Genomic DNA, 13,699 nt, shown 5'->3' with positions numbered 1-13,699 from the left:
GTGCCACCATGCAGGTATAACGTTTTTATTAATGCATTCCGCATTGCGCCAAATATCGATTGTTTCGGTTCGGAGATATTCATTTATCTGCCAGATGTTAGCATATTTGTAATTCAATAATGGCACGTGCCCTGGGTCGTTTACGTGTTGACAGGGAGGTGTTTATCATTGGTCGAATATGTTGACGGAATTTGACCTGCTCTAAGAAAGTGATTGTTACACTGTGGCTGTGTTAACTCCTATAGTATAATACAGGCTTACGACTGTCGTAACCCCTATAGACTAAACTTACTTACGACTGTCGCAACTCCTATAGACTAAACTGACTTACGACTGTCGCAACTCCTATAGACTAAACTGACTTACGACTGTCGTAACTCCTGTAGTTTAAACAGACTTACGACTGTCGTGATTCCCATAGTTCAAAACAGACTCACGACAGTTTCTCCCAAACATACCACTGTCGTGATTTCCATAGTTTAAAACTGACTTACGACTGCCGTAATCCTCATAGTTTAAACAGACTTACGACTGTCGTAATTCCCATGGTTTAGAAGAGACTTACGACTGCCGTAACTTCCAAAGTTTTAAGAAAGTACGGCTGTTTTAGCTGCTATAGTTAAAAAGATTTGAGACATACGTAGCGCTACGGTCGCTTTGAGAAACCCAGCCCACCACTACAGTTTGCGCATTTGATGACCTTCCTTACCTGTTTGCTGCTCCAGTTTCGTGGGATTTTAAGGTAGACCTTTCACGAACTGGTCTTAGCTCAACCATTATAGTCGTAAGTAAAAACTGTTGGTTTCAGCGCTGTGAAACCAAACCGAGTCATCTTTACAAGTGAGTCAGAAGGTTACATTTACCAGCAGGCCCTGATGGCCTAAAACCAGAATGCCGGCATGAGTTTCGTAATGTATATGCTATAATCATTTTGTGAAACCGGGTCATTTAAAACCTCGAATTCCCCGAAGCCAGTTCCTTCGACAACTGAGTGACAGCTGCTGGAATCTATTTACATATTTTTGAATAAATGGCGACATGATTTTATACGTCGTGCTACCGTGACACGTGTGGTTGTCTGTCCCTAGTTGAAGTCCTACATCCGGGCACTCGCAGGAGTAGGCGTCAGTGGTGTTGAGTGTTGGCCTGGCACTCGTTCAGGGTGTCTTTGTACGTAGCAACCATAGCGCTACGACTGTCGTAAACCGTGGACTCTAAGCGCTGGTGTCCAACAGGGGTCAGTGCTTGGCCCTATTTTATTCATTGGATACATTAATGATATAGCAGATGAATTTGATTGCTTAACGCGTCTTTGGGTTACTCATCACCAGATAACAGGATTATTGAAATGAATCTAAATGCTAATTTATGTAAGGTAAATATTTGGGGTAAAAGATGGCTAATTAAGTACAACCCAGAAAAGACGGAAGCTGTCCTATTCTCGATGAAAAATGATATCGACATACCACATCTTTATTTTGATGGTGTTGAAATTAAAATTGTTGATAATCATAAACATCTTGGAGTAAACTTTACCCACAATGGAAAATGGGTTGGCATATTCAAAATATGATATAAAAAGTTTCAAAAATGGTTACCTCCATTGGAATATGTATATATGTAGGGGTACTCTTAATAAGATCTATACCATGTTCATTCGGCCGCATCTTGAATACGCATGTGAAGTCTGGGACGGGTGTACTCTTGAACAAATAAATAAGCTAGAACAGATTCAATTACAAGCAGCGAGAATAGTTATTGGTTTACCAAAATATACATCACGTGAATTTCTTTATTTTGAAACTGGATGGGAAACATTACAAGATCGTCGTAGAAAACGAAAACTGTTTTATGTATAACATTCAAAATGAAATGGCTCCTCCATATCTAAAAGAACTGCTTTCTTGAATGTTGGTTCTAAATCAAAGTATAATGTACGCAGTTCTCTAAATATATCGATTTCTATTCCAAGACTTCCACCGTTTGTAATTCAAAAAGTGTTTCAACTTTTAAATCATGTATAACTGATAACCATGCATATGCACCTCAGTATTATTCGTGTGGTAAAAGAAAATTAAATATTATTCATACCAAGTTGCGTTATTCAGTTAGTTGTTTGAACTTTGATTTGTACAGAGTTGGAATGAAAACTGATCACATTTGTATATGTTGTGATTCTATTGAAGGCTCGTATCATCATCTGTTTGAAATGTCCATTGTACAAACAACAGAGAGTTAACTTCATGTTATCTGTTAAGCGCATTTGTTCATCAGCAGTTATTTCAGTTGACCTTAAAGGTTTGTTAGAAGGAAGTGCACACCTATCATCATGTGAAAATACAAATGTATTGAAGTTAGTGTAATTGTTCATAAGTGAGACAAAACGATTTGTGTAGCATATTGATATTATTTTGTATAAACTCTATCTCTTTTTACTTATATTGTACTTTCTTGTCCACTATCTGTCATCTTTAGTTGCGGGAATCTAATTTACCTATGTACATACCAAGGAGAGGGTATTCTAAATTGGAGAACTTGTTCCTAATCCTTTTCTCTGTGAATAAAATATGTTTAAAACAACAACGTTTAGATAGGAGTTTCCCGTTGGGGTATTTCCGCACACAAGCATGGCTGCAATTGGGAACTATATGATAAATATAGCGCTATATTCAAAATATAGTACATAAATAAATATAGAGAAACATAGTTTTAATATTCCATTTCTAAATTTACTTAATTGAGTTTATAGGTGTGTAGGACCCGTATGTTTTGTCACAAGAGTGACCATTCGTCACCACTCGCGCCTTTCCGTAACCTCCAAGCTATTCGGCTTGTCCCGGAATAACATGAGACCATTCGTGACCAACTCGTGTTATTCCGGGACAAGCCGCTTGGTCGAGTTTACGGAAAGGGGCGAGTGGTGACGAATGGAGTGAGACCCGACTCTCGTTTAAATCCCCAGCACTGATTTTGGGACGAACTTAGTGCTTTATGAAAATTCTTTTTCCAAACATCGGACACAAATCCAAAATGCCGATCCCCTTTTATTACCTCCTACCACCACCGGTACAAGAACATAATATAATTCATTTTTGTACAAGATTCTTTCATTTAATTATATTGGAACATATTTGAGAGAGGTTTTTGTTTGCCAGATTGTTTTAAAGTATAAATACTTGTCCATTTTAAGTAACGTTAACGTTCTGGGATTAAGGTGTCTCTTTTCCTGTGTTATTTATTTTATTATATATATTTGTATAGCGCCAATATCCAGCTCAGCTGCTCAAAGGCGCTTTGTTTTTTCCTCGATCGTTGGATGTCAATCTCAACTCCCTAGATCATACTTGCAGCCACTAGGCGCACCGAGTTAATGTGGCTTTCCCACCCTTACGATGTACCCATTCACAACTGGGCCAAGTTTACTGCACGTTGCTGTACCCGCAACTAGGTGATAGCACGTATTCAAGTGGCCACTATCTGGTCATATACCAACGGATTCGTGGGTTCTTTTAAGTGCACAGGGTTGTGTACTGTACACTAGGGGTTGTGACTCAACCTCGCTGGATCACTAGCCTGGCACCTTAGACAGCTCGCCCACCACACCCCTATTGAAATTGTTCCATCGAAATATGTTCTAACATTTGAATATAAAGATAATTTACTATTCTACCTGACGAACCGCTATCAAACATTATTGATCCAAACTATAGCCATTACTTCAGCATACGGATCAATAACATGATTTAAACTTAACCAACCCTACAAACAATATATAAACCAACCCTACAATCATTTATAGGTAAATAATGATAATTTATCAGTTACCATGCATTAATAATACCGATGAACAATAGATGCTTGCACTGTGCATTAAGTGAACCATTGTTTTCAGTGCAGCGACTGATGCCTGAGGGTACTGAATTTATACCTTGATAAACTAATTATAATATTTTTAATATTGAGCATTGTCAGAAACCAGCGTGGATGATCCCTTCATACGGATGAAAAATGAAGGAATGTCTGCCTTGAATGAGTGAGCGAGTTTAGTTTTACGCCGCACCCAGCAATATTCCAGCTATATGGCGGCGGTCTGTAAATAATCGAATCTAGACCGGGCCATCCAGTGATAAACAGCATGAGCATCTATTTACGCAATTGGGATACGATGGCATTTGACAACCAAGTCAGCGAGCCTGACCACCCAATCCCGTTAGTCGCCTCTTGCGACAAGCATGGGTTACAGAAGGTCAATATTCTAACCCGGACCTTCAAGGGTCTTTTGGGAAGCGACAACGCTTTGTCCGTTCTAGGACTCCATACAATTCTCATGCCTAGGTATTTTCGTGTGTAGAGAAGACATATTGTCATCAAGATAACATGACAATATAAATCGATGGATGTATGTTCACAGGACCAACAAAATATGCGCTCTGATATCCCTTAAACAGCATCCACAGTTCATTGAATATTTCATTCATCTCGAACATCAAATGCTGTGAATACTTAATTCATCAACTTCATAAATAATGCACACAGCTTCGTTTTTAACCACACGTGCGTGTACAGATAAAAAAAGCTCATATCTGGTGGGGGCGACGGTTGGCTTAGTGGTTAAAGCGTTCGCTCGTCGAATGAGAGAGGAATGAACGATTTACGCCAATTTTAGCAATATTCCTGCAACACCAGAACACCAGAAATGAAATAATCTTAGTCAATGGGTTTAGGTTTATGCAGCTTTCAGCAATATTCCAACAATATCAATTCGGGGGGCACCAGAAATAGGCTTCACACATTGTACCCATGTGAGGAATAGAACCTCGGCCTTTGGCGTGACGAGCGAACGCTTTAACCACTAGGCTATCCCATCGCCCTTCGCATTTGAGATTGGTGGTCAAAAGATTTTTCCATCAGGTACCCAACAGCCCTTTGATTGGATTGTTTGAGTGTACATCATGGGATACCCAAGGAAGACTTGTATCTGTGTAGCTACCTAAAGAGGATCGGTTGGTCAGACTACACGGCGGATCGCGGGGGTCGTTGTTCTTGCAATCAAGCTGGTATGACCTATACGTTGTTGTTTACATGCCGTGAAATGGCTGCAGAAACATGCAGAACGTATTCATTGACATAGGAAGTGGCCCCGTCGTCTACGGCGCTGCGATTCACTGTGCGGAGTTGCGTCCCTTTGGCAAGACAGGCACCTGTGATCGTAGGTTCGAATCTCGGTTAGCGCCGTTTATGTTTTTAGGTGATTCAGCTCCATACCTGTGCTGTGGGTTTCAACGAGGAAACATGTCTCAGACTTGCACTACGTCATTCTTTCCAAGCTAACGTTACAACAGGATTCACTCACTCACTCGCTCACCCCAAGTGGCCATCCTTCATGTTAACCACGTGGGCACCCTCCGTTGAACCAGAACATGAGTAAAACTGGAGAAAGTTACCAGAACACTGGTCGGTGACAAGCATATTAGACTGTGGTGGAATTGGGTTTAACGTCGTGCTTGAGAATATTTCGCTCATATGACGACGTGCATGCGTGTGTATGTGTATGTGCGGCTGCTTGTACTAGCCCAGACTGAAGCTGGTTTTATTGCCCGACGTCGAGTCGCAGTGTTTTTAGAGCGTCCGGCTTGCGGAAGTCGCGGGCGTCGATCACGATCGCGTCATGTCAGTTGACCTTTAAATATATGGTAATGTTGTTTATTTAAAAATCAACAAGAAAACGTCCGGAATATACTGGAAAATTCATGATTCACTGGGCAAGTGATTTTGCAGTGGGCCACTGTACCCAGAGTCTGGGCTACTAGCAATTTTAAAGTTATTTCCACCCCACGTGGTGGTGACGAAATATCATGATCAAAGCCTTGTTTGTTTGTTGTTTAACGTCGCAGTGAAGCATGACTCCCCAGCACAGTACACCGGCTTTACGGTGGTATGTAAAATGCAACCCAGTCTGGACCAACAGACTACCATAGTGATCAACTTTTGCATGAGCATCGATGCGGTCCTAAGCAGTTTGGATACAGCGGCATGTGTCAAGCAAGTCAGCGAGCCTGACCAACCGATTCCGCCAAGAGTATGGGTTGCTGAAGACCAATTCTATCCCGGATATTCATGGGTTCGGCGCTAAGGTAACTCCCTTACGACAAAGTGAGTGCGTACGGTTTTACGCCGTTTTAGCAATATTCCAGCAATATCACAGTGGGGAACACCAGAAATGGGCTGCACACATTGTACCCATGTGGGGAATCGAACCCGGGTCTTCGGTGTGACGAGCGAACGTGTTAACCACTAGGCTACCCCCACCGCCCCTTGTCTTACAAACCTCTGTCATATAGTTGAAATATTGCCGAGGACAGCCTTTACTTACCTACTTACAACTTACTTATTCAGGCCATTCGCCCCATGGGAGCATATGCCATCAACGGCAACTCCCCCATCTAACAAAAAATAAATAAATAAATAAAAAAAAATTATTATTATTATTTTTTTTGTTAAATATAAAAAAAATAATCCCCATCTAACACGGCTCAGGGTTAACTGCTCTTGTTAAGAAACAAGCAAAATATATATTGCTAACCATCTTGAATCAAAATGATATTATTTGATTGACGTTCAGAGATTAGTTATCGAAAGAATAAGTAAATATAAAACGATGTTGCCGGGAACTTTAATGGACAACATTATGGATTAATTTCAGAGTTTTGGGTGCAGTGTGATATCAGTCGGTATACTAGGTGTCGGTTGTAGCATTTGTCGGTATTCTTGCGGGTCACTGTACGTTGACGCAGGCCCTCTGCGCAGGGTCAAAGGTCATTCCCTCATCGCACGTATCGGTGGACGTGATTCTCTGGTCCAGGCACGTGATGTAGATGTTGCTGTTGGGGTACCCGGGATGGGGATGAGCTCCGTCATCCAGCCCCTTGCAGTCAGGAACGTTACAGTGAGCGCAGAACTTGTCCTCGCATCGGAACACATAGTAGTCGCCTAGCAACAACACAACAAGCTTCAGTCGCATAGCAACCACATAACAAGCTTAGGTCTCCTTGTTACAGATGCACTGGTGTCCAGTTTTTTTGGAATACTGTAAGGGACATTCTCGCGATCTCGCATTCTCGCGATCTCGTCCTTTGGAATCAAGCTAAAAATTCCCAAAGTGTAAGAATGCGAGATCGCGAGAACGCGAGATGTGGCCAAAGGACATTCTCGCGAACTCGCATTCTCGCTCTTTTGGCATTTTTAGCTTGATTCCAAAGGACGAGATCGCGAGAATGCGAGATCGCGAGAATGTCCCTCACAGTATTCCATACGTAACATGGTCATGATCAAGCCTCAGCGGTATTCCAGCAATAATCAAGTCTGAGCATGCCAAACAAGGAGCTGATAGATATAACAATCGACACTCACGGAACGATGACGTGCAGGCAAGTCTGGACATCCAATTCCCAGTTTTTATATATCCGCCAAAGGGTTGCAGTGTCACGCAAACAGTCCAGTCATAGTCTGGACATCCAATCTCCATTATATCAGATGCCCGCCATTGGGCTATACAATGAAACGCAAACAGTCCAGTCATACCAGGACATCCAATCAGGACATTCATGGGCGCCTTGGGACGCTTTACCTGGATTCAAAGACCTCAGCGATATCTAGGGATAATTTCATTTTCTTAGTTTAATAAAATGTTGAAAGGTAATATACATGTATTTCTTGAGTGGAGAATGCGAATTGTGAGGTTTTGAAAAATAAAAATTATTCCGAAGTTTCCCTTTCAGGAATTGAATATTTGTCGAAAAGTAATGATAATTTCTTGGAACCTCAAGCTCTGTTCAAAATGTTTTACGAAAAACAATACTACAATACTAATATCGAGTTATCAGATTTCGACACAACGGTGCTCGACTGTATTTGTTTTCCTGCTGGGAACTGCTATAACGCATTCTAATTTATTCAAATTAATATTTCTGTAGTTCAAAAATACCCCATTTTTAGATTTTATGGTGTAAATATATTGTTTGTCTTACATATTGCTGTTGGTTCCTCCCTGTCTCCGCAGTCGACGTTGTTGTAATGATCGCATGTGCCGGCGTCTGCGTTGAAGAGCAAGGGGAAGGGGCACTCCTGAAGATGGTCCGGCCACCACAGGAGCTGGGCCCGGGCGCTGCAGTTGTAGTAGAGGCTGCAAATATCCGAGTGCATGACGACGTCAATGTCGTTCGGGCACACTGACGGGGTCTGGATGTCACCTGAAGAATTGGTGAGTGAGTGAGTGAGTTCAGAAAACGATTTCTCAAATGAGTATATATCTTACAGACAAAAAATCTAACAATGTATTCATCCTGTATCAGTGATTGAGTTTAGTTATACGTCGCTCTTTGCAATATTTGTGGGGGACACCAGAAATGGGCTTCACACATTGTAACCATGAGGGGAATCGAACCCAGGTATTCGGCGTGACGAGCGAACGCTTTAACCACCAGGCTACCCCATCGCCCTCGCTTGAAGAATGATATCGGAAGTTGGTTTGAACTGTTTCGTAAACATCACTGTGTGTACGTTTAACGCGAATGGATATTTCTGACCAACTGTTGTTATTCCGGCACAAGCTTCTTGCAAGTTACGGAACATAGCGAGTGGTGACGAGTGGTGAAAGCCGGGACGCATGCGCCAGTACTTAAAAGTTGTAAAACAGCCCGTAAGTAGGTCACGGCACTTCGCGAGATCTTAGTACTGCCAGTGACAAACAATGTTTCATACCTTTTCGAATGGTCTTATATTATGGTTGTCAGCTGGCAGTAAGGAACCGATAATCCTTGCAGGAATAACACATTTACGATCGGACCATCACCAAATTAGCCAATTGTTACGACTGTCAACAGCTGTGACAGCCAAGCATGGTTGTACACTTGTTCCGGTCGAGTTAAGTCATGTTTGGCGGTCGCGTTATTTGGAACCAGAACTGGTTCTTGAATATACGCTTGGTACCACTCTCCTACCCAGAGTTCCATGCGATCAGCATAGTACCTCTGCCACAGGCCAGAAAGAAAAGTCCATTCAATATAATGAACGTATTTCTTAACCCTTTTATTTTTGAAGAATCTAATTAAACATCTTTGATAAAATGGTTTAGTTTCACTGGGAAAATATCCTAAAACGTGTGACACTTTGTTTACATTAGTTGTATGTCATCGAAGCCTTATGGAGTGTAAAAGATGCAGCCCGTTTGATATATAAATATGTTTTGTCATATCCCTTACTGTCGCGGGTGTATTTATGAAATAATGTAAAACATTATGAAGACCGGTCCGAATCGCTTGCGTTTGGCCAGTCTCTTTACGAATATGCACGTTTGTTCACAAACAAGAGAAAACTCCGGTCACGTGATATGCAAATTAGCCTGTGGCAGTGATGTTATTAAGCCTTCACTGCGACGTGGTGTGGCTTGTCACTGGAAATCTGATAGCGGAAGTAAGCTGGGCCCCGTCGCGCATATCGCAAGTTGGCGTGCGCAAAAGGAGTCGGAAACCAGCTTAGTACCGGAAGTAGATCCACGCGAGACTACTCGAGGGGTATATTGTGTGTACGTCTATGTATCTTCAGCCGTTATGCGGGGGTCGCGTCGTTCATGTCGCAATACAAGCGCATCGTCAGTATAATAATGTAGGAAAGCAAGGCAAAGCCGGAAAGAACAGAACGTTTTATAATAGCGGTCCATACCGGATCTCAGCTTGGCGCAGGTTGACGCGCGCATATTGATATGGGAACCAGCTTACTTTAGCAGTCAGCATACATTCAGAGGGGTCGGTTATTAACTAATTTATCTTATGGTCTTTCATTCACACAGGTTCGGAATGTTTGCCCGCAGTTTCGTAGTTTCACTGAGTTGGCAAACTCATCCCGGACGATGCAAACGAGCCGAGTTACCCCCCTTTACCAATGCATTCGCGCAACATCGGCACAATGGTTATACTTATGCGAGATGAACAAGTTACCTAAAATGAACTCTGATGTTGACACGCTATGGATCAGAATCAGGGAAGTTTGGAGAAAATCCCATGGTTTTAACTTGTGGATTCGAAGCGCGTCTAAGTAAACACCTTAGCACAACGAATTTCCTAACCAACGCTAATCGAACCTATCTCTCAATATGCGAAGATGGCGTAGATTAGTTATAGGATTTAGAGAGACTATTAGGTGAGGAAATTTGGATTTAATCATCGCTTTCGTGTGGTATCCGAGAAGGGCATAACTTTCTCGCCATTAGAGAAAGCGATGTCTCCTCTCGGTCACCATACTTTCCAGAATGTGTCACTTATCTAGCCACGTGCATGCACGTGCGTCGTGTCATCGCATACCAGTTGAATAGCTCGATGCTCGTGATGCTGATCACTGGATTTTCTGATCCAGACTCGATTATTTACAAACTGCCGATAAATAGCTGGAATATTGCTGAGTGCGGCGTTTAACGACAAAGTAACGAACTGTCTAGTATTCACGTGTGTGAACGCGTGGCTGATGTTGGGTAAATCGTGCTAGCTCACTAGCCTCTGTTTCACGTGGATACGCACTCAGACACAGTATTCTGTCTCCTTGTTTTATAACGAGCCGAGCCGAGCCGAGCCGAACCAAGCCGACTCGAGTTTTTCAAGCCGAGCTGCGGGCATGGAAACAACAGGTATAATTCTTCTACGTCTTTTGGTAGGACGCGACCGGGAATCGAACTCTCCAGGCGGGCGATCTATCCACTACACTACGGAACACTCTACACTGAATCTTTGTTAATCCGGACAGGGACGATCCTAGACGAGAAAAATATAAATTTTCGTTGGCCACTCGCCAGAAAATACGAAACAATGTCAGTGGTCGTATTACCAGGCACTGTTAATGTTATGTTAATATTTGGAATCTTGTTTGAACACATGCAGCTAAAAACTCACAGCCATCTTCCGAAGAACCTTTGATGACACATCCCCCTGCTCTCTTGCTGAACACGTAGTCGGGGCCGCACAGCCGTTTGGTGAGGCTGTAACCGTCGTGGCAGTCGTAGTACTGTCGGCAGTCGTAACGGAAGGGGCGGAGGTCGTCCTTGTAGGGCCCCTGGACACACATATAGTCGAACTCCCAAACAACGCTCCCCTGGACAACAGAGGATGCACTACCACGCACGGCACATATCCCCGCCCACAGCAGGGTAGAGAATACAAGGAAGCTCATTGCAAGGACGGCGTCTGCCAAGAAAATCAGCGTCTGAAATTAAACTGAATGCAGTATAAGATTAACTTCATGGTCATAGCTCATGTCTCAGCTCCCTACGGAGTATACAACCCAGTTTGTTTCTTACGCACTAGATTATGCATTCTACCGGGTACCCAGCATCGTCGGATCCTTGCACTTCTTGAGGTCACGCTTTGCTTCCTTGGTCTAGTGGATAGAGTGTGATGTGTCTGATTTGGGTAAAAGGTTAAATCTCTTTCTCTGATAGTAGGTAGGCTGTCCGAATTGTTTCTCATATTCCGTGTCCTCCTTGAATTCAATGACTTGGTTGACACATGGCATCGGTTCCCAATTGTGTAGATCGATGCTCATGTTGTTGATCACTGGATTGTCTGGTCCAGACTCGATTATTTACAGACCGCCGCCATATAGCTGGAATATTGCTGAGGGCGGCGTAAGACTAAACTCACTCACTCACTCACTCCTGCGTGAAATAATAAAACAAGTTTTCTCATCTAAATTTTTAATGCCGCTATGGAAAATAATGCACAAATGTTATGAAAATATACTCCTACATTTGCTGACTCGTATAAAAACCAAGTCAGCTTGATCATGCGCGCGTCAGAAAAACTCGGCCTAGAATATTAAGTTATTTGGGACGTTCATCTAGTGAAAACAAATGTTAAAATATATACATCAAATTTTTTTTCGCCCGCCCACTCTCTTGAATGTTGAGGTTGTTGTTTAACGCAGCGATTAGCAATATTCCACTTGTTTGGCGGCAGTCTGTAAATATTCAAGTCCGAACCAGACAATCCAGTGACTGACATGAGCATTGATCTACGTAATTGGAATACGATGCCATGTGTCAGCCAAGTTAGCGAGCTGGCCACCCTGTCCTGTAAGTCGCCTCTTACGACAAGCATGGGCTGCTGAAGAACAATTCTAACCCGGATGTTCAAGGGTTGCTGGAGATGAGAACACATAGAAGGCAATACGGATTGCCCCGAGGAGCGTCAAAAAAGGGTTCACGTGAAACCAGGGATAATATTCAGAACGAAGAGAAAATTGCACCTTCTCTACTTACCAGTTTGTACGTTAACGCTGCCACTGGGTTCGTAAACACTGTTCCCGAACCGCCATTAAAATACATTTTATGTAAAATAAGAACACAAACTATGCCCCTTTTGTAATCGTAATTACGATAATTAAGAACTAAGAGAAACACTCACATTCTCCACCTACCACATGGGCTTCGGGGTAGCCTAAAAGTGATTAAAGCTCGTCATGTCTAACCAGGGTTCAGTTCCCCACATGGGTACAATGTGTGAAGCCCTTTTCCGATGTCCCTGCCATAATATTGATGGAATATAGCTAAAAGCGGCGTAAAACTAAACTCACTCACTACTTACCTGTTTTTGTGTGTTAACGCTTCCCTTGGGTTCGCAAACACTGCTGCATTGTTTCCCGAACCGACATTTATATACATTTATGTGGGGAAAAAGGAATATAAACTACGACCATTTTGTAATCGCCTGGGTAGATTCCGTGGTATTGCACATACACAAAAGAAATTAGAAGAAAACATACATAATGATTGGTAATATAATACCATATATATGCATGTCTGTAAGTATTTATAATATTTTCAGATTTCGCCCATTGTTGGGCAAAGTTCGTGGTCTAGCTGAAAAAATCAATTCGGAGAAAAATAGCAACAATTGTATTTGTTATATCGCACCATAAATATACATATGTATGTACATACATACCATCTGAATATGTTCAGATAGCAGAAAGGCCTCGTGTATCTGGAACGATAAAGAGATACGAACACAGCTTGCTCCAGTAAAGGTATATTCTATGTAATGTACTTGTGAGGGCTAGAATGTCGTGATACACGTATGGGCGGTCGCCTCCATGACCGAAGCGCTACCTCACTTTAAAGGCTAGTAATGATTGCGAGGCGGCGCGAGACGGAGCGAGACGACGCGAGGCGGTGCGAAGCGATAAACACATGTTGCATGGGTAGGGCAGTATTTGTTTATGTGTTTCACGTAACCACCATTGGTCGGTTGGTTAAACAGGGCACCTGCATCTGTAAAAGAAGAATAGACCTGTCCTAAACCAGTTTAATCTGTTTTCTTTGGTATTCAGGAAATAAATTATAAATACTGTCATTATATGATTTATAGATGTGATACCCATAACACAAATTGCACTTCAAGCAGAAGCAGCCGAAAACAACAGAGAAAAGCGGCAGAAAACAACAAAGTAAAGAGGCATGATTTCTCGGGGCAGTGCTTATTAATCCCTTTGAACAGACTAATACTACAAGCTTGGTCTTGCTGAGTCTTTGTTTAATTGTGTCAATGTTCATGTTGATATTCAAATTCACTGTCTATAAAAAGCTGCTTTTTGTGGGGCACAACTTTCAACTATTTCTTTTAGAACAGCATTTTACAACATGGTACTACTATGT

The 13,699-nt window shown here is 42.3% G+C and overlaps 1 protein-coding gene across 2 annotated transcripts; it reads right to left on the bottom strand.

Moving 5' to 3' along the window:
* Nucleotides 1-6,657: 6,657 nt before the first annotated feature.
* On the bottom strand, nt 6,658-12,694 carry LOC124262601. Of its 2 annotated transcripts, none has more exons than XM_046697105.1 (4): nt 12,630-12,694; nt 10,941-11,261; nt 8,028-8,249; nt 6,658-6,990 (listed from the first exon to the last, which is right to left on the bottom strand). In XM_046697105.1, the coding sequence occupies exons 2-4, from the start codon at nt 11,215-11,217 to the stop codon at nt 6,776-6,778; spliced, it is 714 nt and encodes a 237-aa protein (XP_046553061.1). In that variant the 5' UTR covers nt 11,218-11,261; nt 12,630-12,694; the 3' UTR covers nt 6,658-6,775. The 2 variants fall into 2 exon arrangements, with proteins under 2 accessions (XP_046553061.1, XP_046553062.1); XM_046697106.1 differs by having other exon boundaries at nt 10,941-11,231; nt 12,630-12,664.
* Between the last annotated feature and the right edge of the window lie 1,005 nt (nt 12,695-13,699).

This window comes from Haliotis rubra, unplaced genomic scaffold (assembly GCF_003918875.1).
Source record: "Haliotis rubra isolate DU_JTF1 unplaced genomic scaffold, ASM391887v1 Scf847, whole genome shotgun sequence".
In the NCBI taxonomy this organism is placed as follows: Eukaryota; Metazoa; Mollusca; class Gastropoda; order Lepetellida; family Haliotidae; genus Haliotis; species Haliotis rubra.
The sequence above is the reverse complement of the archived record's forward strand: the minus strand, read 5'-3'. Positions and strand labels throughout refer to the sequence as shown.